A 25,448-nucleotide genomic window follows, 5' to 3' on the forward strand; every position below is an offset into this window, starting at 1 on the left:
ATTTGACATTGACAGTTTGTCATAATTGTTATATCATATATGGTATAATATCTTTGTAGCAGGAAGAATTAAAGTGTCAATATCTGATTTAGGGGTCATTGGGGGTTCATAATTCTAATGCTGTCTGTGGGTCAGAATTTACCCCCCTGACATCAGAAGGTCGTGGATCCATATATATATATATATATATATATATATATATATATATATATATATATATATATATACACACTCATACCAGTCAAAAGTTTTGAAACATTTACTCATTCTTTATTATAATATATTTTTTTTTTTTCACATTTTAGAATAATAGTAAAGTCATCAAAACTATGGAATGACATAAATGGAACTATGGGAATTATGTTGTGACTAAACAAAATCCAAAATATATCAAAACTGTGTTATATTTTAGTATAAGTAGTCACCCTTTGCCTAGAATTTGCAGACATGTACTCTTGACATTTTGGCACCAATTACAGCCTCAAGACTTTTTGTGTATGATACTACAAGCTTGGCACACCTATTTTTGGGCAGTTTCTCCCATTCTTCTTTGCAGGACATCTCAAGCTCCATCAGGTTGGATGGGGAGCATCGATGCACAGCCATTTTCAGATCTCTCCAGAGATGTTCAATCGGGTTCAAGTCTGGTCTCTGGCTGGGCCACTCAAGGACATTCACAGAGTTGTCCCGTAGCCACTCCTTTGTTATCTTGGCGGTGTGCTTAGGGTCGTTGTCCTGTTGGAAGATGAACCTTTGCCCCAGCCTGAGGTCCAGAGTGCTCTGGAGCAGGTTTTCATCAAGGATGTCTCTGTACATTGCTGCATTCATCTTTCCCTCAATCCTGACTAGTCTCCCAGTTCCTGCCGCTGAAAAACATCCCCAGAGCATGATGCTGCCACCACCATGCTTCACTGTAGGGATGGTATTGGCCAGGTGATGAGAGATGCCTGGTTTCCTCCAGACATGACGCTTACCATTCAGGCCAAAGAGTTCAATCTTTGTTTCATCAGACCAGAGAATGGTTTCTCATGGTCTGAGAGTCCTTCAGGTGCCTTTTGGCAAACTCCAGGTGGGCTGTCATGTGCCTTTTACTGAGGAGTGGCTTCCGTCTGGCCACTCTACCATACAGGCCTGATTGGTGGAGTGCTGGAGAGATGGTTGTTCTTCTGGAAGGTTCTCCTCTCTCCACAGAGAAATGCTGAAGCTCTGTCAGAGTGACCATTGGGTTCTTGGTCACCTCCCTGACTAAGGCCCTTCTCCCCTGATCGCTCAGTTTGGCCGGGCTGCCAGCTCTAGGAAGAGTCCTGATGGTTCCAAACTTCTTCCATTTATGGATAATGGAGGCTGCTGTGCTCATTGGAACCTTCAATGCTGCAGAAACTTTTCTGTACCCTTCTCCAGATCTGTGCCTCGATACAATCCTGTCTCGGAGGTCTACAGACAATTAATTGGCCTTCATGGCTTGGGTTTTGCTCTGACATGCACATGCTGTCCACATGACAGCCCACCTGAAGGACTCTCAGACCACGAGAAACAAAATTCTCTGGTCTGATGAAAAAAAGATTGATCTCTTTGGCCTGAATGGCAAGCATCATGTCTGGAGTAAACAGGAACCACTCATCACCTGAAAATAAATTTGCAAAGATTTCAATCAAACTTCTTTCACCTTCTTTTAATTTGTAGAATTCTTAAGGAAAATAATGAATTAATCAATTTTGGAATAAGGCTGTAACATAACAAAATGTGGAAAAAGTGAAGCGCTGTGAATACTTTCCAGATGCACTGTGTGTGTGTATATATATATATATAGTATAAATAAAACTTAAGAGAGTAATATGGATATGCAATATATTTCTATCTATCTATCTATATATACAAGTATATGTATATACAGTACAAGGATGCAAAGAAACATTCAAGATAAGGCCCTTGAAAGGCCCATATTGATTGACGACTGATCTAAATATTGAATGGGAAGTGTCCCACATACATTTATTTAAAGAGAAACAGAAAACTCAAACTTTACTGTCATCAATGACCTCCATGTATCTGTACATACTGGCTCATCTGTACATCTTGTCCACATAATATCTAACCACGAGTTACATTATTCATCACAAATCCTTCAAGCAGCTGGATCATAGTCCTGCTCCCTGGCCTCAGCCCGGTACACGGCATCAAGCCCTCATATGCTGACTCACGGGTACACAGATCAGGATGACTGTCGTCAAAGAAGCCATTCAAGTGCTGGCCAATGCCATGAACAATCTATGCTAGGCAACCCTGGTGGCTATTCAGAAAGCCAGCCAATGTGGGCTCTAATGCCACAAGAGCTGATCAAACAGGAAAATGATGACGACTACTATGCCATTCAAATCAGCATTTGGGTATTGCCAAAAAGACTTACAGTACATACTGTGGCATTATGGGTTGGAAATCTTTGGATGTAGTCCAAATAAAAAACATTGCATTAAATTGGAAAAGGGAAGATTTTGACTAGTGGACTCAGACTTTTGAAACTTTTACTTTTGTAAAAGTAACACTCTCATATGGATCCACACTTTTATTTTATCCTTCTATACAAGTGACAAGCATTTAAGAGGAATTGGAGATTAACTGGATGGGTATTGTTGCCTTTCCATGTCAGTTTTACATATTGTTTTAGTGATTACTGTGTAACTAAAATCTGGAAAGGTGTTTGCTCTTTTTTTAAAGCCAAATTTATAAAGATGCAAAAAGAACAACTTTTACATTAAGCCTTATTTTAATTAATACAAACCATGATTTTCATCACCAAAACTCATCTCAGTCTTTATAAATACAACAATAAATAAGCACTTTCTCTTCATCTGCAAATGTATCAAACATATTTATCATTACATCTTATAACATTTAATAAAACAATGTTTTAGCATCATTGTAACATCTCGGTTCACTCTTTAAGTAATTAAAAAATAATAATAATTCTCTATATAACAAGGTCTTATCATGGGAGTAGTCTGGCATTTGTCTTTTCTGTAGTCAAGTGATATAGAACAATTCATGTCCTTGAAAATGTACAATTCTGTTTAAACAAACTTTCATATTTGTTTCCATTAAAATAACTGTTACATTACGTGAACATGCTAAAACATAGCCAGCACAATTACATTTTTACAGCATATAATAAAACTATTATTTTCATAACCTTTTCTGTAAAGACAAATAAAATGAAACTCTACATTCAGGCAACAGCAAATCAAATTCAATCTTATGAATCAAGGTCTGCTGACCGTCACCTTGAGCCCATATTTTGATCAGTGTTATTATTGTTAACGAAAATAAAACTAAAACAAAATGAAATTCTTTTTGTTAACTTAAAAATGTTTTTTTAAATGAAATGACGGCAACTAATTTCAGAAACTCAATGGAAACTAAATAAATTTTCACAACTCCAAATCTAACTAAAATAAATATGACATTGAATTTAGTTTTTCATACACAGTAGGCATATATTATCAAATTTGAAACATTTACAGTCTAACTTAATTAAAAATGAAAATGCCACTAGATACACAAGACTGCTCCTAGAAACTTAATGACGTTGGACATTTTAAATTTATGCATTTGGCAAACGCTTTTATCCAAAGCGACTTACAGAGGCCTTATTACAGGACAATCCCCCGGAGCAACCTGGAGTTAAGAGCCTTGCTCAAGGACACAATGGTGGTGGCTTTGGGCATCGAACCAGCAACCTTCTGCTTAACAGTTAAGTGCTTTAGCCCACTATGCCACCACCACTTAAACCAGTAAAATCTGAACTAAAACTAACAAAGTGTGAAAAATTATGAAAACTAAACTAAAAATGAAATGACAAACTAAAAAAAAAAACCTGATGCGTTCTCAAATTCACTGTAATATGAATAAAATATCTTAAATGATACAGTATTTATATATCATGGTAGTAATTGTTGTACTGCCTTTATGCTGATTTTAATTGAACAATAATTGTATCTAAGTAAAGTTTTACCTTAATACAGTAAAAGTATACTCTAGTATTCAGATTTGATAATAAGGAAAAAACTAAAAAAGTGAAATGTACTAAAGCATTATGGTAATTAGAATTTTGCAGTCGGTGTGCTTAATTGCCAAAATAACGTCACAATGAAAAAAATCCTAAAAATAGGCAGAATTGTCTTTAGGCAAAAGATAATTTATTTTCTCTTTTTGTTCTTTTTTATTTTGGGGTAAAATATGAGCCTGTTTTTTCACAGGCTTCACAAGTTTCAACCCAAAAAATTCACCCATGTGCTACATTTAGAATTCACTATGTACACTATCATCAATACTTCTTCAGTAGTTTGATCTCCATTTTAAGATAAGCCTTCAAGTTGTCATCGAGAACATTCTCCTCAATGGCTGCCAGAGCTCTGTCTCCACCATCACTGTAATATTTCAACAGCTTTTCAGCATATTCGATCCACACACAGTTATGACAACCGCTCATGCAACAGCAGGTGGGGGGAGATGGAGGACCCTGTTCTGCTGGTTCTGAGACATTCTGTGTCTGGTCCACACAGCTGAATGGGGATGAAGACTCTGGGGTCGAACATTGCAATCTATATGCAGTGTAGTGCAAAGCCTTGCTCTGAGGAAGTACAGTCAAATGATGGGGTCTGCTCTTGATGAAGGCCAAGTAGGAGGTGCAAAGCTGTGTAAAAAACACATTTATAGTTAATGTGTGTACATGTAATGTGGACTACTGGCTTGAAAGTGCAATGAATATATGGTTTATATACAATGGCATTCTGGTGGACACAATTATCATACTATATACATATACACTGGCAGCCAAAAGTTTGGAATAATGTATAGATTTAGCTGGAAATTAAGGAAATTGATAGTTTAATTTAGTAAATTGTCATTCAACTGATCACAAATTATAGTCAGGATCACTGATGTAAAAAAACAGCACCATCACTATATGAAAAAGTATCACTCCAACACCTTATCCTTGAGTAATCAAGCTAAATTGCTAAGTTGGTTCTAGAAAATCACTTGCCATTATATCAAACATAGTTGAAAGATATTTGGTTTGTTAAATGAAGCTTAACATTGTCTTTGTGTTTGTTTTTGAGTTGCCACAGTATGCACTAGACTGGCATGTCTTAAGGTCAATATTAGTTTAAAAATGGAAAAAAAAGAAACAGCTTTCTCTAGAAACTTGTCAGTCAATCATTGTTTTGAGGAATGAATGCTATACAGTGCTTAAAATTACCCAAAACACTGAAGATTTCAAACAAAGATGTACACTACAGTCTTCAACGACAAAGGACAACTGGCTCTAACAAGGACAGAAAGAGATGTGGAAGGCCACATGTACAACTAAACAAGAGGATAAGTACATCAGAGTCTCTAGTTTGAGAAATATATGCCTCAAATGTCCTCAGCTGACAGCTTCATTGAATTCTACCAGCTCAACACCAGCTTCATGTACAACAGTAAAGAGAAGACCCAGGGGTGCAAGCCTAATGGGAAGAATTGCACCCCAATGACCTTTTGTGGGATCAGCTAGACTGTAAGGTGCGTGAGAAGTGCCCGACAAGACTTGCCAGATCTATGGCAAGTGCTACAGGAAGTGTGGGGTGAAATGTCACCTGAGTATCTGGACAAACTGGCAGCTAGAATGCCAAGATCAGCAAAGCTGTCATTGCTGAATGTGGAAGATTTTTTTAAGAGAACTCTTTGAAGTAGTTTGTGTGTTTTTTTTTTTGTAATTGCAAAAGTAATTTTTTATGTTATTAATGCCCTGACTATACATTGTGAACAGTTGAATGCCTCTTTGGTTAAAAGTACCAATTTCTTATCATAAGAGCAAAATCTGTACATTTTTCCACACTTCTGCCTGCCAGTGTATCTCGGGTTTCACAACACAAGGCATGCAAACTCATGCGAGAAAAAAAGGTGAGAGATGTACATTTTCATTATTTTTTTTTGTTTGTTTTATTTAAAGGTTTTTTTTTTTTTTTTTTTTTTTTTTAAAAAAACCATTAAAGCTTAAAGTAACCCTTTCAAGTGAAGGAAAATTAAGAACAATTTACTAAACTATTCGGGCAAATTAGCCAAAGAAAAGATGACTTTAGCTGAACACCTAAATATCCTTTCACTTTTAAAATCTAATAAATCCATTTAAATTTGTAACCTGAACTGTCCAGTTACGCTTAAAATAACTTCATCGTTTTAATATCGTATATTAATATGTAAGCACGCCATATTTAGCGATGTTCTGCTTCAGATAACAAGCTGGCATTTTGGTTACTGTTTATATTTATCGTTTACAAAATACAAACCCACCCTCTGCAAACGTGAAGGCATCACCGGAGTATCTCACAGCTCAGACGGATTCTTTGCCAAGCGGCATATTTTCCATATATTAAATAGCGTATTTGCTAAAACAACAGAAATCTATTATTTATATATAACCGACACTGTGCGCGTCCATATTTGAGTCATGTGTGACTTCTCTTGTGAGTGACGGACCATTCCACCAATCAAAGTAAAGAGAGAAAATAATGTGAGCCAATTAGAAGTTGAAAGCTCTCAGGGGGAAGGGATTAAGAATTGCGCAATCAGACTGCACTACCGAATATCGCCAGTAGATGTCAGTAATGGACCTCAATGCTGCACATGTCATGGAAAATCTGATAGCAAAAAGCTTAATTTAAAGCTACACTATGTAACTTTTTTGTTTTGTTAAAAAACAACAGAATGTTATCAATGATAGAGTGCAACAAAAATCCATCTTCCAAACCATTGAGTGGTGGTGGTGTAGTGGCTAAAGCGCAGGGCTGTTAATCAGAAGGTCACAGATTCTAACCCCATGGCCACCACCATTGTGTCCTTGAGCAAGGCAATTAACTCCAGGTTGTTCCAGGGGGATTGTCCCTGTAATAATTGCACTGTAAGTCGCTTTGGATAAAAGCGTCTGCCAAATGCATAAATGTAAATGTCTTAACTTTACCCAAATACACTTTGATAAACCTATAATAATGATTTATATTTTAGAGCTGTCGGGACGGATTTTGCGGGAAATTTCATACATATGTCATTCGTCCATGTGTGTTGACATCATCTCTGTACACAGAGAAAATAAGAATTGGCTACTGTAGCACATGTATGGTGTGGGAGAAGCGTGAACCTGAAAGTTTGTAGTCACAACGAACGGGAAAAATTGACCATGGATCATTCAAAATGGCTAACCTCCAGGGAATCACAAGTTGTAAAAACAAAAAACCTTAAAAGAAAAAAGGGAAAGCGACAGAGTCCGTAATAAAACCTGAATCAACATCGGCTTGGATTTTCAGAGGTGGAAACAACTCCGAAATCTGAAAGGAGTTAAAAGAGATCCAGCTTTGGCTTTTTTCTTACTCAACATGTAAGAAATTGTATTGATATGGTTTATGTATAATTGTGTAATCACACACACACACACACACACGTCTGAGTGTGTGTAGTGAAATACAATAATTGTACTGTAATCAGTTTCACTTGCTAGCAAACGTTTGTATTTTTCTTTATAACGGCAATAATTTATATAAATACATCTTTAAGGCTTGCCAAGGACATTTGAGTCTTGAAATGATGTTGACCACAGGTTGGTAACAATGACAATCTATAAATTAGTTACTACCGTGGTCTATTTGGCCAGAATATCCTGCAGTTATAAAAACTTTACAGTGTTTGACCTTATAAGACTAGCAATCGTTATGTCTAATGTTAATGAACATTGCCTACATTTTATAATGTCATTGGAAAGGATTCAATGGAAAGGAGAGACGAGAACCGGCTTTTCAATATAAATAATATTTTAATGAATAACTTAAACCAAAAGACAAACACACACATGACGGACATGTCCGTAAACTATCTCTCTCTCACGCACAATCCTCCGCAGTCAGCCTTTATCCCTCTCAGAGGCTTGATTAGCATGATAAGGGACCGGGTGTGTATAATCACGACCCGGCCCCGTCCTCCGCCCTGCCACAGTCATTTATTTCAAAACATCAATGTTCCCAATAAGTCAAAACAACAGCAAAATATATGGCACTTATCTGCTCTGATGATGATTTTGGATATCCGACTTTTCCTTCCTTTCTTTCTTTCTTTCTTTCTTTCTTTCTTTCTTTCTTTCTTTCTTTCTTTCTTTCTTTATTTGTCCATTTGCTCTGATAAGATGTCCTGTATCCATGTGTACTCAAACCACATTCATCCACGCAGAGGAGCCGAGCCGAACCACAACATAAACAATGTTCTTCCACAAGCTGCATGCAGTTTTATTTTTTAACCACTAGAGAGCCAAAAGTTACATAGTGTAGTTTTAACATTGCTGAATGAACTCACACAACATTTGAAGATATATCTTCACAAAAGACATTTCCATGTAAATAGTCCATTTACTCACAAATCAATGGCTGTTTTAAATGAACAGCAATGATTTAAACAACATATAATGAAATAAATACAATGTATATATTATAGCGAGACAGGTTATGTATTATGTGAATAGTATTAATGCAAAATTTAGAAATTTGACTTGTAAACTCTGTATCATTCTGCCTATTAATAATACTGTAATGTAGAAATCAGAAGCCTAAATAACAGGCAACATTGTGACAAGTCTACCATACTTTTGTCCCTATTCCCAACTCTAAAGTTTCATTTAGCTGTTTTTATCTTTTGATGATCAGTTGTGAATACATTATACTTAATTTAATGATGAGCCACATTGCTTTCATAGGAAATTAGCATTAAGCATAAACTCTTTATCATCAAGGAAGTAAATTATATAAGTTTATAATTTTTAAAAACTGCTGTTTCTTTTGATGTGGCTGTACTTTTTAAGCAAGGATGCCTCAGTTGGTCATCCAGGTGAAATATCAGATGCATCTGATCATTAGATCATTCCCACAAGACTGTGTGTTTTAGAGGCACGTCCATAGAAACAAAACACACAGCAACACTGAGACCTACACAAATTCTGTAGGCATGGAAACCATTCATTTTTAGTATTTACACTACCAGTAAAGTTTTGATGCACCTATTTATTCTATATACTTAACTTATAGGTATAACTTCATAATGCTCTACGTGATATTTTAGAATATATAATATTCAATATAATATTAGCTTAATATATATATATCACAGTTATAATGAATGAATTATTATTAATTTATTTAATATACAGTATATATTTGATTAGTATTATTATAATGCAGCATAATATTTTAAACTTTGTCTCAGCTAATTTAAGTTATAAATATTATCATTCATGATACCTATACTGATAATGATTGATATAATATTCAATATAAAACTTTATATCAATTTAATAACTTATCTATCTATCTATCTATCTATCTATCTATCTATCTATCTATCTATCTATCTATCTATCTATCTATCTATCTATAGTTTATATATAACGGTTATAATTATTTACAGTAATTTTCATATATATATATATTTTGGTAATGCAACAGAATACTGTATTTTTCTTTGTTAATTTAAGTTATATTTATTATCATTCATGATACCGATACTGGTGACTCAGATGAAGTTTCAAGTGCTCCCATGAACAAACCTGTATTTTTACTGGGAGAAAACAAGGCTTGGTTTTCCAGTGATTAAGTCTGGAACAAGGCATGCCTTTGAAATGATTAGCAAAGAATAACTAAATGTAGGCCTAGTTAAAGGGAGGTATTTTTACATTCTTGGGACAAGTTTACTCATGTTTTAAAAGGTGTGAACACAATGTGATATCAAAAGTAATTGTTAAAAGGCAGCTATACTGTAACCTGTCAAGCAAACCTGAAAAATGTCATATCAAAATACATGCTGCTTCCAAGTTTACATTGTCCTTAGTGATACCCTTATCATTATTATGGAGACAGTCATGTAAACGTCTGGGGTCTTGTCAATCACAGGTGTGTCTGATACACACTATCAGTTTAGAGATTAGTGTGGTGTGGATAGAGCTATCTGCCCGGTATGAGCTTAGTCATTCCATTTAGACAGTAACAGAATGACATGCAATTTTGAGTAAAATGCAATTTTGAGCAAGAATTTGTTAGAGGCTTGGTTCTTTGAAAGGTTGTGTGTATTCTTTGTGGTTTGAGCTTGTGGAAATGTTTTCATGGGCACGATGCTGGAAAAAAAACAAGCAAATAAAATCAGCCTGAGCTGATCTTAGCTGGTTTCAGATGGTTAACGTAACTGGTCTCCCAGCCTGAAAGTTGCCCAGTAAAACCAGCATCATAGACCAGCCTAAACAGCTTGGTCTGGTGGGAGACCTTAGTCTGGTGTAAGCTGTTTTTTCCTAATGGTTAGGAACACAATGTTTTTAAACAGAACTACTGTATGTTTACATATGACATTTATTCATGCCTTGTTATCAGTGTGCACAATAAAGTATATAAACAGAGAGCTTTGAATGTGAATATGGGTTTCCACCCCTCTTGGTTTCTGCCTGGACTATACCACTGAGAGACCTTTTTGAGTGTGAATCAGTAACTATGTATGGCTTGTGAGTCTGTCCTCAGTTTGAGAGGAGGAAAGGTCCTTGAACACACTTTCATAAACCCACATACACATACCCACATGCACAAGTGCATAGACACATGCAAATGCCCACATACACACACATTCAGCTGGATTTCTTTCAAATGAGTTGCCATGACAGCCATGGATTCTCTGTCTTCCTTGGACAAATATGTTGCATGTTTCCAACTATGACTAATGTAAAAACAAGGCATTAGAAGGTTTTGTTAACAGAGAGTCACGCGGACAAAAACATAAGCGTCTCATTCATTCAGCCCCAAATCAGGCTAAGAGGAATGGGGCATTGTAAATACATTAATCCCATCGATTGAAATGCTCTTTACATCACAATAAGCTCTGGCATACTTTCTGACAAGGTCTGCACATTCCTGACCCTAAATGCTTTAATGCTTCCCCCTGCTCTGCTACTGAACTGCCTGTAATTGAAACAGCCTATTAGACCTAAAAAATTTGACCTAAAAATAAATAAATAAATAAAAGCAATGTTTTTGATTCGTAAATAAATTCTGGTAGTATCACTGTGTCAGTGTGCTTTTTATTAAATATGAATAACCCATTAAATATCTCTTTTTGAACATGTTTTGTGCTAACATTATTACTTTCAAAATGCATTGGGGTTGAATGTTACGGTGTCTAAAATTGCTGCGCAAACGTCTAATAATTGCCTTAACTGAGAAATAACATTGCACCACAGCACATCATTTACATGTATTCTTGTAATTTTAATATTTTTAATAAAAAAAAAGAATCTCTATGATTGCTCCTCATAACAGAGCTAAAGTATTGACCTTAACAAGGTCAATATAAGTGTAAGTAAACATAATGATATTCTAACAAAGACTGTAAGAGAATATGTGATCAAAAATGTTTTATGCTTGATGTCACTTCCTTAAAGGGGTCATGACATGGGTTTTTTATTGTATTATTATGTTCCCTTAGGTGCAATTATAGTATTAATATATTTTTTTTTAAGAAAATCTTTTAAAATCTAGTGATTTATGACCTTTTCCCACCCTGTTTCTCATCCTCTGATTCAAACAGTCTGTTTTGGGGGCGTTTTCCATTTAAGACTTCAGTGTTAACGCCCACTGTTATGATTGGCTAACGTCAGTGCCTATGTATCAATTATTGGCGCCCCAGCCAGAACAATATGCAAGTAAACTAAGTAAAAACACTGTGATTATTCATAATGAATGAAATTGCGCTTTAAAAAGTAGTTTAAAGTTTAAAATAGATTACTTGCAGTTTGCGTCGTCGTTGTTCCCAGAATAGTCGGCACGGACTTATCTTTGAGCAACAGTTTTCTGGCAAAGCCAGCATCATATTGAGATTTGTTCTCAAAACAGTCATCCTTAAAATGTACAGAACAAACGCTTAAGTTAACACTGCGTGACTGGGACGTCCGCAAAAAATAAACTGCATCCATTTTTCCCTGACGTCTGGATCTTTCGGCAGCTTATTCAGAGGTTTTGTTTGACCACAGCCAGGAACAGCACATCTGTGTGGCATCGTAATTTTCCTGTGCACAAGTAGTCTCTGTCAGAGCTCGCTGTCCATCGACTGAACACTTGTGAGGCGCACGGCGATACTGAAATGAGCGTAGTTGTCTTGCGCTTAAAGCGTAGTTATCTTGTGCTGGAGGCGGTCATATGCAAACGCTGGTACGTCACTTCTAACCGTCACGTCACTTCTAACCATGAATCCAGAACGAGCTGTATTTTGAGCTTGATTAAATAAATGATTCATTTAGAATGGGGAGGACGTCTTAAAATATTAAACTTGCAGGACGTTTTAATGATACAAAGACCTCTTATATACCAAAAGATCAAGGCAAATTTGGTTTCTCATGTCATGACCCCTTTAAAGAAGCCAGAAAGGACATGTCACGAGATAACAGGGTTGAACAGAAAGAGCAGGGAAAAAGATAAATTCAAAGCATTTTAGGAAATAAACAACTACACAGACAGTGAAAGAATCATATTCCAATAAAGCTCCTGTAAACCCTAATAAATTGGGTTTACTTGAAAACTTGTTCCCTCAATATAACTGTAATGATGATAATACGATAAAGGTATCTCTCAAAACATGTGTTGTCAAGTTCACCTAATGTGATATTTACAGAGTGGACTTAGCCATTAAAACTAGCTAAGTGCAAGTAGATGTAACTCAGATTTGCTATTAAAATATCAGAACGGCTGAAATTTAGACTGATTCCAGATGATTAGTTACTGTAAATAAATTTGATTGCCCCAGAAGCGTGCATAAAACTGCACTTGATATGCACAATCACATCCAATCTAATTACAGTCAAGAGAAATTACTTATCACTGATTCTTGAGGTAAGGGACAAAACATTTTTTAAATCTGAGTTTTTATATATATATATATATATTTTTTGTTTGAAAACTTACAGATCCATACCTTTTGAATTTGTTGCATTTTTAAACACTTTGTTTGGCAGTTTAACATTGTGACCTCTGAGGACAGGTTAAGTTACATGTGCTTCCAAATATAGAGCATGCATTTTAAAACATTCTAATGAAATAATTTTAAAATATTTGTTATACATGCCCTGAGTATACAAATTTCCTTTAGATTGAACTTTTTCAGTATTTCTATTATTATGAATTTCTTGATTTTTAACAAAAAGATGACTTTTATACAGTATGTAGGACATGTTTTATCTCAAGAATGAGTGATGTACTGTACAGGGTCCAACTTAACCAAAGGGAACACTGATCACTCTAGTGGTGACTCACGCAAAACAACTTACAATAAAACAACATCAATAATACTCAAAAGAGCTAAAGTCATTTTAGTATTTTAGTTTTTATAAATCATCATGGCAATGAAATTCTTTACACAGAAAAGTTTAGTAAGCAATTGTATCACACTAAAATCATCTTAACACATCTAAACACTCACTTTTGAATCAGTGAGTATTTTAACATTTACAGATTTGGTCCTTTCAAGGGCGTAGATTTGACTTGAAACTGGGGGGTTACATTGATGTTTCCACTGATTGTGGTATAAATAATGGAGGGGGTATTTTATGTCATAAACCGGTGAGATTTGATACATCTTGACCATAACTGTTCTAGGAAGACAAAGAACTTAAAATCCTCGGGCTCTCGAGGCATTAAAAGACACTTATGTGATCAAGTTGATGCCCCTCCAGAGGCCTCGAGCCAGGGAGTCCATTTGGCTTAAGAAGTGAAGGAAATTCGGCGAGAATTGTTGAACGTGTCAGCAATGCTGAATAAGGTCGTTGCAGACTTGGAGGATCTTGCTGCAATATGTTGATCGATCACAGCCATGGAAACGAAATTCACTGAGTTGGCTACAAGAGTGGGGGATGTCGAGAAATGGATAGATTATCTTGAGTCATCGAAGGGGGAATTAGCTGCTAATCCGCTAGTGACCAAGGTGGATTTGGAGCACATCTGGGAGAAGTTGGAGGATTTGGAGAATCGTAACATCCGAACATCCAAATTTTTGGAATTCCTAAGGACAAAGAAGGTCAGGACATGGTGAAATTCCTGGATGGGCTCTTTCCTGGATGTTGGCTCGACATAACAGGCCATAAGCTGGAAATCAAGCAAGCTCACAGGGTCCCGGCTCGGCGATCCGCTGAGGGAGAAAGGCCCCGATCAATTCTAGCCAAATTTATGAGATCATCTGATAAAGATCTCGTGTTACGCGAGGCGAGGAGTAAAGGAAGTCTTTCTTGGAAGAACCACAGAATTTTCTTGTTTCCAGAGTTGCGAATTCGACACGAGAGAAACATGATTGATTCCAGGAAAGCTAGAAACTCTTACATCAACATAAGGTTTCTTTTGCACTGATGTTCCCAGCCAAATTGAGAATAGATACTAAGGATGGCCGTAAAGTATTGACATGTCCCCATCAAGCAGTGTCCTTCATAAAGTCAATGGACTGAGTACGTTTTTTTTGGTTCTCACGTTGCAGCCAAGTGAACAGACTCACTGAACATCCACTTGATGGTCTGAGGAAGCTGAGTGCCTTTTTAGTTTATTTTTGTGCTGGTTCTGCTTAGTGGCTGGAGTGTTTTTTTGTAGCAGCACTCCTTCTGGACAATGTTGTGGAAGAATTTGCATGTTCTTTGTGCTTATGCTTCCTATTGGTTTGAGTTTGTTTTGTGGAGTATTTCTTGCAGTACACTGGAGTGATTGGATCATTTGTTGCACTCATGTAGCAGTTGAATGGGCTGGCTCACTGAACATTCATTTGACTGTCTGAGGAAAATGAAAGGCCTTTTTAAAAATGTTTATTAATTAATTATTTTATTTTATTTTTTTTTTTTTGTGCTGGTTCCACTAGAGGCTGGAGTTTGTTTTGTGGAGGAACACACCTTCAGGAGAGTTATGTGGATGAATCTACACGTTCTTTGTGTTTATTCCACCTATTGACTGATGTTTGTTTTACAGATTATCTTCAGTTGTGTAATTCTACCTTACAAAATTTTTATAGAATCACCGGACTTGAGCAATCCAATGGCAAAGTAGTGTGGAGGGGGTCTCTCGTAGGCATACATGGACTGTTTGAGTTTAGAGGGATGAACACCGGTTGGTGCTGTCATGCACAAGGTTAATTCGCACATTTTTCTTTTCAATCAAATCCCTTTATTGTCACTCAACCATATACTCAAGTGTATATATTTTTTATTTATTTATTTATTTTAAATATTTTTTCTAATTGTTGGTTACCACTGTAGTGTGTGTTTGTGTCGAGGGGTATGTTCGGGAGGAGGGGTTTAATGTATAAAATTGATTCCGTATTTTATGTTGTGTTTGTTTGTCTTACGAATGAAATCAATAAAACATTTTAATAACAAAAAAAAAAGAAAAGTAGGGGAAATTCAAAATTAGTATGTAGTTCCTAAATGTAAGTTTGGGAGTAAGTTGACTAATCGTTCAGTTAACAGCCTGAGTATATAAGCAACTGTTTACCTCTGATTGGCCTCAGTTGTTTCCAGCATCCAGTCGTTCCATCCCTGAAACATGTCCGACCTCCCGGAATATTCCCTTCAGACGACAAACTCTCTTTTGTTCCCGACACGCCAGAAATCTCCTCTCATGCAAGATTGGATCCTAATTTTCCAAGCATGGATAGCACTTCTGAAGCTACATATTCAAGCCGCAAATTCCAGCATTCCTACAAACCACGCTCTAAAAGACTGCTCTCCCTTTGTCATTCAAAGCAGCCATCTTTAATCGCATCTCAATCCCCATCTTTCCAGACTTCATCTCCTCATTCTCTTGCCATTACTCCATTTTAAAAATGGTCTGTCAATCGCCTACGTCAAGCCCTCTCCAGTTCCGGAATCCATTTCTCCTGCAGATCTTCAAAAATTCATTCTTGTGAGCTCTCATAACCATTCAAACATTCCTCCTAAGAGCAAAACTCAGCTCTTATCCACTACTATCTCCCTCCCATCTCAGCACTCAGGATGCTCTTTTTCACCGTGCGCTAATCCAGACATAGCTGCACGCACTTCCTCGTCCCCTGCTTTTCCTCACAGTGGCCGTTCAAAATAGTTCCGCTGCTAATCCAGCCCCCATCAACCTCTCCAATTTCCAGGCAAGAACCAGCACTATCAACACATTCTACTCTTCTTCCTTCTGTTTCTCCATTTAATTCTAATCCTTTATATGGAGCTGACACTTGACACTTTCAAATTTATATATAATTTGCTCTCCCTTTCAAAGCACATTTGGAGCTCTCCCATTCGAATCACAGTGTGTGCCCTTCGTTCAGGCACCATGGGTGCTCTCCCCTTCCGAATTGCAGTGTGATCCTTCGTGTTCTTGACCATGGAGGATCTCCCACTCGGATCGCAGTGTGGAGCCTCCTATCTGAACAGCAGATTGGAGGAAGCAGGATTTGTTTGTCCCCTGAGAGCAGCGGGCCCTCGTTCTCCTTATGTGATCCAGGTCCTCATGTCAGAAGGATCGTAGATTTGTGTCTTATCAATATACCATAGGCTCCACCTTTCTGATGCTGGGAGGTTTTGCTTCGGATATCGTTCGGCCCTTTCCACTGGGGACGTACACCAGCTTAAACCCTCCATTTCAAATGCTGCTCCCGTAGGAGCAATTTCAGTGTGTCACTGCTGCGGCAGTGCTCACTCACGACTCTTGGTCGATAAAAGCAGCATTGAGATGCATCCCAGCGCTAAGCTGCTGAAATCCTAATGCAGCTCCCACAAGCTTCCCGCCTTTCACACTGCCACAGCAGTACCTTAATCACAGCTTCGTTGCAAACGCATCATTGGGACACACTTTCCAAACGCAGTTCCCGCCAGAGCCCCTTTAAAAAATTATACTGCCGCAGCAGTACCCCACTCATAGCTCCACATGGTGGACATAGTAGGGAGATGTCGGTCCAGCCTAATCAGCAGCAGCGCCTGCTCACGACTCCAGGTCGATAAACACAGCAGCAAGATGTATTAGACTTTAGAGTTTTACGCAACCCCAGTTGACACTGCTACTGCAGTACTTGCTCCTGTATACAAAAAGAAAAACGCAGAGTAGTGCATCCCAGAATTAAACTCCATCCAGCTCCCCTGCAAATTCCAGCTCCCACAATAGCTATCTCCAACACCAAAGCGCAACAGTGCCCCACTCACAGCTCCCACAGAAACTAGCCAACCACCATCCCTTGCCATATATCTTCGTCCCTTTCCATTCTCTCCTTTTGGGGGGTTCTTCCATACTACCAAGCCAAATAATCAATTCAACCTCTTAGCATTCAATCCCTTTACTTTCAACTTGCTTTCCTAAACTCCTTCTGCATTTTTTGGGGGGTACTTCAGAGCTCGAGTTGAAGCTGCTTCCTTGAGCCCCTCCACCGTGGACAGCAAGCCAAAAAAGTTGAATCTTAATAGCTTAACGATTATATGGGCAAATGAACTCGTGAAATTTGTGGCAATCAATATTGTCACAAATCCTGTCAATTGGGCTTAACTTGTATAATGAACCCAGAATATTCCTTTAAGAGAATGTTTCTTGTACTGTAATCTATGTAAATAATGTTCTAGTTTCCAGTGAGAAGCAGATTACTTTTTCTGGACTAATACAGCGTGACTCACTCTATAACACCTGCTGAATTGAGCCAACACACTGGACAAACACCTGGAACTCTCTGGGGTTCACTTCCTGCGGAGTAGCATCCTGTTACTATGCTTAGTCATTACACTTGATGCCACACTACACACACACACACACACACACACACACACACACACACACACACACACACACACACACACACACACACACTTCTCCATGTGTCAACTGTTGTTCAGCAGTTCTGAGAAGTTGAAGATTGTCTGCACTGTAAATGCTTTATTTATAGATCTCATAAATGTACTCTTGAAAGGGTTCTTCATAGCAAAAAACTTAATGAATTGTATTTCTCTGTATTGACTTTATGTCAAAGGAATGGTTCATCTGACTATTTACCTGAGGGTGAGTAAATAATGAACAAATGGCTCCACTGTTTTATACAAGTGAACATTTGCATTGTAAACAGCTTTGTTGAGCATTCTAATTATGTTTTGTCACTCACTCTCAGAAACCAGAGGTGAGTTTGATGTGTTTGCAAGTGTGAGGGTCCTTCAGATGTCCTTGGCTTCCATCCTGTCAAATCTGTGGAGAAACATTAACCTGGTTTCACACAGGTCCAGCTTTGTCCAGCTCACACAAAGACAGCACTGTTCCCATCCCTCACCATCAGGCTGGCTGAGACAGTCACAGAATGACACCTTTGTGACAGGTTGAGCTACTCTTCTATCTTGTCCAGGAGTGGAGGACAGCTGCTCATGATGAATTGGAAATGTTGAATGTATTGGGTCTAATGGAAAAAAAATTATGTGATTGATCTCTCATGCAAACATATACAAATTTTACAGACTTTCAACTCTGGAAAGTTTTTTTTTATAGGTGAAGTGTGTAATTACGAACCCATAGTGTCACCAAACAGAATTGCAAAAATAATTGTTTTCAAAAAGGTTTTCTGAACAATCCCCTCTTCTTTCATTGGTGGGACAAACATATAGTACCACCTCAAACACACACCACAGGTTAAGCCAAAGTTGCTGTGTCGGGCTGGTTGGGATACTCAATCAAACATAGTAATGTTTTGCTAGTGCCACAGTACATAAAAGTGCCTATAAATGGCTTTCTTATATATTTGAACACAAAATCACACACGCCACCTTTAAACATACTGTAAAATATTGGATGTATTGCATCTAATTTGTTGTATAGCCTGTTTAGTGCATGAATCATATTCAGATGAAGTCACAGCCAGTAATAATAATTGCGCAACAGCTTCCTGTGTCATGAGGCTGTTGTGTGTAATGAAAAGTCACAAGGTACAACAAATTGAATCCCAGCAGGGTTACTGCACAGGCAACCAGGCAAACAAGGCCTTGGAGTCATGAGAACGGTCCAATTAAGACCAAATGAAGAGCCAGTCAGGCCTTGCAGGAATATCAATATTCCCCTTAAAACAGTTTGGGATGCCTTCCTTTTAGATTCTAAGAGATTGAAAGATAAATCTATGACACTTAATGCAAATATGACGCAAAATAGGGCTTGAAATTCTGGAAGCCAAAGACAAATCAGTGAATAGAGGTGCTCAGTCTTTAGTTCTTTGTTCACCTCAGAAGAGCAGTCTAAGTTCGGCGCACTGTTGTTTTTTTAGATTGATTTTTTATGATGTTCATTATTTGGTTTACAGGGTTGCAAAAATTGTTCAGTAGTTCAGTAGTGGCAAGGTAGTTTGGCTCCAAATGTTGGTTAAGGATTAACAGTATGGCTGTTGATTAAAATGTTTTAATAAAATTAATAACTTGGTATGATATTAATAAACTTAATCGCAATTAAACATATATGTCAATATTTGCTGAGAAAGCCCCTCAAATAACAATAATTCAGTATATAATGATTCAATAATTATAAATACTAAGTAGTTTTTGATAAGTAGTTTTATTTTATTTTTTGCATATTTGTTATTTAAAATATTTTTATTAATCCTAAAATGTTTATATTAAAAATAACATTTTAATTATTTGTGTTATAATCGGCTATACTTTATTATAAGTATATATAGATAACATCTATATAATAAATATAATTATAAATTTTTATAAACATAACTATAACATCACAATATTTATTTGAATTATATTTATTATAATTATAACTATAATAATTATAATGATAATTTTGTTATAATTCATATTATAATTACATAGAATTATAATAGTTCAATATTTTTATTTCTAGTAGCTTATCGTTAGCTATTTCTACCTTATCTAAAAATGACCTTATCTATTAAAATGTGTTATCTAATCTACTTTATCTATTAAAATTAGTTTTGCTGGTGTAACCTATTGTATTCAGGTTATATTCAATGCAGTTATGTATAGTTCAATATTTTTTATTTGAAAAACAAAACAAAAAAACAGTTAATTTAGTTGTGACCATGTGAAGCACAATTTATATGTTAATGTACAATAACATTAATGGCAGACATTTGATGTATTTACAACAAAATGTGTGTGTTACTTTAAATAATAGTTGTTGTTTATATAACATTTTATAATTCTAATATGTGCCTTTATTGCTTAAAATAAAGCAATCTGATACCAATCTGTACCTTATGTGTGCAGTGTCCTATGAGCATTTGCAATTGTGAGAATAAAAGTTTAGCACAATATTTAGAAAGTCATTTACAACAAAGGAGGGATTGTATAGACCGTGCCCTGTGCAAACAACATTGCTTGACCTTCACTGGATGATTTGCCTATATTTGCCTAAGATATGATTGGCTGTACTATTGGAATATAGTAGCCTACTCGAATAGTATATTGGTGATCCTTAAACTTCCTTGCAATGCTGTTTAAAGTAATTTTTTTTAAGGGCAATGAATAAATTCCGACCACGATACTTGAATACAGTTAACAATATTGAAGTCTTTTTGCAACATGTTTGTGCAGTCAACACACATATTCAACTCATGCTGACTATGTATGAATAAGTTAATAAAATTACTGTGCATGTAAGAATTAGTCAAATGCATAGAAATAAATGGCAAGAGGTCCATGTGCATCACTTTGTTTAAAAAAGTGGTGGGGATAGTATGCCCCAGTTGCCCCTTATAAACAGAGATGGGAGCAAGTCACACATGCTCAAGTCACAAGCAAGTCTCAAGTCTTATCCATCAAGTCTCGAGTCAAGTCTCAAGTGCAGAAAAATCAAGCAAGTCAAGTCAGAGGTTAATTTTTTAAATAAAAAATCTGAAAAGATGAACTTATACATATCTTTACATAATTGTTTTTATGTGAATATATATATTTATATATATTTGTAAATTGCTTTAATGAACATGCATGTTATATTTATCGTGGGTACTTGAATACTTCTAATACCTTATTATCCAAATTGTTTCAATTTTTAGAATTAACCATTTAAAATGTATAACACTACGTGTATGCTGTGAAAAAATGCAGTCAGATTTTCACATTGATCTGACAAAAATGGCAGATGGGCTGAATGAAAATTCTAATTCGCTCTCTGACAGTAGGTGGCGCTTATGCAGGAGAAATATAGCTGTTACCCTGGTAACGCCTGTACACAAAGCATCCCTGTGCTTATAAACAATACTTTATTAGGCATTATACCAGGGGTCAGGAACCTATTAGTCATAAGCAGCTCTTTGTTAAAAATCAAGTGGCTTGCTGGCTGTCTCACCATTCACAAACAGATGAACATTTAAAACTTTATAGAGATACAGATGGGTGTGGGTGCGATTGCAAAGCTTGAAGTCAATGACAGTTTTGGTTTCCTTTATTCCGAATTTGTCATACAGCCTACTCCTAGTGAACAAGGTTTGAAATGAACACCCACCAAATGCAGATTTTTTTGCTGATGCACCAGCCACTGTGGAAGGTGACCTCTAAGACTTCTCAGACTGATATATTACAAGAAATTTGACACAAAGATGCGCATTTGACAAAACGTGATTATATTTTGAAGACAAGAGGAAAGAAAAGCTGCCGATGCGCGTCTGATTTAATGTGTGCGCAACAAAAGATCTTCTCCAAGACATGCACATTCATTGAGTTCTGGGCCTCATTTCCCAATAACTATCTTAGCTGTTAAGAGCATTTTCTCAGAGCGATTTTATGAATGTACTTTATTTTTTATGTGCACCCAGGGACAAGGTGTGATATAGCACCCGCCACCCGCAAAATGCAACGAGACTCCAGTTTGCGAGCTCCTCGTTCAAATGTATTTCATGCGTGAGTAATTTTGCTCATCTACCCACAACAGGTGGGTGACCTGTAAGACACACACTTTATTAACGAAAGGGAACTTATTTGACTTATTTATTATGATGATTATTATAATTATCTTTACATTTATAATTGTCTTTAGTTCTTAATTTGCACCTGATACCGCATACTGATAATTTGTTTGGATTTGGGGAGGTGGTTGTATATAAGATTCTTTAATCACGCCATTATTTTAATTGCTTTTTTCATTTAGTTTAAAGTGCAATTTCAATTTAGAAATGTCTTTTATTTAAGTTTTTCGTGTGTAAATCAATTTATTTAATTTTTAAAGCAAAATCAATCATGCAAAAATATTCACCAAATAATCAGATTTCACGATATTCTGAATGCAATTATCATTAAAATATTTTCTACATATCGCCCAGCCCAAAAGCGAAGTTAAATTTTTCTTCCATATTGCAACATGTTACCTATTAATGTTTGCATGTTGTTTTGTTTTTGAGTAGTCTATGGGCAATATAAACATTTTATTTTATTGAAAAATTTTGTTTTTAAAAATAGCAAATGATTAATTTGTGGTATGGCCTTTTCGAAAAAATGCATCAACCAAACATTTTTAAATAGGCTCTAAGTCAAGTCAAGTCAATTTTATTTGTATAGCGCCTTTCACAACACACATCGTTTCAAAGCAGCTTTACAGAATATCAGCATTAACAGACGATAAAACTGTAATGTCTATAAAGTCGACTAATCATCATTGTGTAATTTCGATAAAATACGATTTTTAATAGTGTTTAAAAATAATTAAATGATAATTGTATTAATAACCCCAGTGAGCAAGCTGTAGGCGACTGTGGCAAGGAACACAAAACTCCATAAGATGTTGATTAATGGATAAAAATAACCTTGGGAGAAACCAGACTCAATGTGGGGGCCAGTTCCCCTCTGGCTAACATTATGAATGTAATGTAAATATTAATTATGTATAGGTAAAATCATGGTTTAAAATTATTAAACTAAGTGTTAAGGGTCAGTGATTAAACATCGATTGTGTTTGAACTGTAAGATTAATGACCAAAGTCTTTGAAGTCCATCTTGATTAATTGCAGAAGTTCACATAGATGCAATTGTCCTTGTTAATTGGCTGATGAAGGCTTTTGTTGGCAATAGTTAGTCTAAGCATTTCATTTCAGGATCGTAGTCCATAAATAGACCGAGGTGATGCAGGTTGGAGTTGGCATCATTTCATCCTCTGAAGTCCGTCATAATAGATTGAAGTGATGTTTGGCTGGCACCGGCTGCATTTAGTCATCATCATTCTGCGACATGTAGCAGTGGAGTCCAACATGAAGCAGGAATGGTGCTGGATCCAGCCGGTTCTGGTGACCTCAGGATAGGAGTCCTGAGGTTGAGACAGGGAAACAAATAAAAAGATGTAAGCGTAGATGCCATTTAATTTATTGCAGAGTAAGAGATCATGCTCAATGTTTCTGGTTTCTGGTTCCGCAGACCCAACTAAAGCAGCCTAATTGTGGGTTGGAGGATAAATTAGGTGTATGCCTGGCTAAATAGATGAGTCTTTAGTCTAGACTTAAACTGAGAGAGTGTGTCTGCATCTCGAACAGTGTTTGGGAGACTATTCCATAGTTTAGGAGCCAAATATGAAAAGGATCTTCCTCCTTTAGTGGATTTTGATATTCTAGGAACTATTAATAGGCCAGAATTTTGCGATCTTAATGAACGTGTTGGAATATAGCGTGGTAGAAGATCGCTTAAGTACTTTGGAGCTAGACCATTCAAAGCTTTGTACGTACACTGTAAAAAATTTCCCCGTTAATTTACAGTAAATTACAGGCAGCTAGATTTACCTGTAGAATGCTGTAATTTTACAGTGGACCTGCTGTAATCTGAAACAACAGTTTATTACTGTAAAAATTTCCCCGTTAATTTACAGTAAACTACTGGCAGCTAGATTTACCTGTAGATTGCTGTAATCTGAAACAACAGTTTATTACTGTAAAAAATACTACAGTACTGTGCTGTAGAAAATATAGGCTGCACAGTATAATACTGTCAGGTTTTCGGCTGCCATTATATTGTTATATTACTGTTCCTGCTGTAATCTTCACAAACTATGAAACATTTTAGTACTCTAACATGTGATCTTTACATTTACAACTACTAAAATCTGACAATTTAAAATGTGCATTCTAAAATAAAAAACACGCTGAAAATTGCTAGCAAACAAATGGCTCAAACAAAAGATGACCTTAAAACATGCTTTTATTAAAGCTAATAACATCTTCAATGAATTACATTATTTCTGCTTCACCAGAGAAACTGGGTAACTCAATACTTTGATTTCACATAAACATCTGCGACCAGAACAGAATGCTGTGATGTCACAAACATTTGGTTGCAGAACTCAATGCTGTCACTATGTAAACATCTTGTTACAGAACTCAATACTGTACTGTCACAAACATCTGGTTACTTAACTCAATACCGTCACAAACATCTAGTTATAGAACTTCATGTAAACATAGTTGGACAGCACAATGCTCCGACTTCACCTGATTAAATAAAGCCCCACTCGAAGTCTATGAGGTTTTTTAAGAGGGTGGCCACATGCAAATTCACAGTGGTTGCCTTTCTCTGGACAAGCTTCCCCGTCTTCTTGGACACCACCTTTGCCTGGCAAGCTTTTGTTCCTCTCTCGGGGTTCACACCAACAAAGTGTCTACAATGTAATTACAGAGAAATATAATATATTAGGTGAGGCAAGTAAAGATTAATTGCACTTTAGACATACAAAACACAATGCATTCAGAATATAAATATTCTAGGTTGTTGCCATTATGGCAGTATTTGCATCATGTTTAGTTTAAGTTTGATCTGAGGCATTTGGAGACCTAAGTATTTTAGAGTAATGAAGACAGCATTAGGCTATATATCTTTGTCAGTGGTGTTAAAGGGATAGTTTACCCCAAAATGAAAATGTTGTCATCAAAAAGAAAGAGAAAGAGTTTCTTTCTTCTGTTGAACACAAAGATGATATGTTAAAGAATGTTGGTAACCAGACAGTTGGCAGTTGACCATAGTAGAATCAAAAAATACTGTGGAAGTCAATGGGTCAACTGTCTGGTTACCAACATTCTTTAACAGAAGAAAGAACCTCATACAGGTTTGGAACAACATGAGGGTGAGTAAATTACCCAATTGTCATTTTTGGGTGAAATCCCTTTAAGCAGATGGATTTTTAGGACTTTGGTCTGAAAATATTAAGATAAAAATAAATGTTACAATGCTACCCCTAAATGAGTTCAGAACTGTATTTTAAATGTAAAATAAAATTATTTCTTTATTTCTCCTAAACACGCAAGTCCCTTAAAGCAACTAATTATGTTAGTCGACTGGATTGTTCAGACTGGTCATGGATTTCTACAAACGGCTGGTGCAACGATAGGTAATGTATGGCATCAAATGGTGGACCAACAGTGCAAGTGCATAAACACAGCACGCA

General features: G+C 36.4%; 1 protein-coding gene across 1 annotated transcript; it reads right to left on the minus strand.

Annotated features, from left to right (window-relative positions):
* Positions 1–2,732: 2,732 nt before the first annotated feature.
* Positions 2,733–6,487, minus strand: LOC127626493 (oxidoreductase-like domain-containing protein 1). Its single transcript, XM_052102301.1, has 2 exons — positions 6,334–6,487; positions 2,733–4,690 (listed from the first exon to the last, which is right to left on the minus strand). Exons 1-2 carry the CDS (start codon positions 6,352–6,354, stop codon positions 4,322–4,324), a joined length of 390 nt encoding a protein of 129 aa, XP_051958261.1. The 5' UTR covers positions 6,355–6,487; the 3' UTR covers positions 2,733–4,321.
* Between the last annotated feature and the right edge of the window lie 18,961 nt (positions 6,488–25,448).

The sequence above is a fragment of the Xyrauchen texanus genome, chromosome 33 (assembly GCF_025860055.1).
Source record: "Xyrauchen texanus isolate HMW12.3.18 chromosome 33, RBS_HiC_50CHRs, whole genome shotgun sequence".
NCBI classification, from domain to species: Eukaryota; Metazoa; Chordata; class Actinopteri; order Cypriniformes; family Catostomidae; genus Xyrauchen; species Xyrauchen texanus.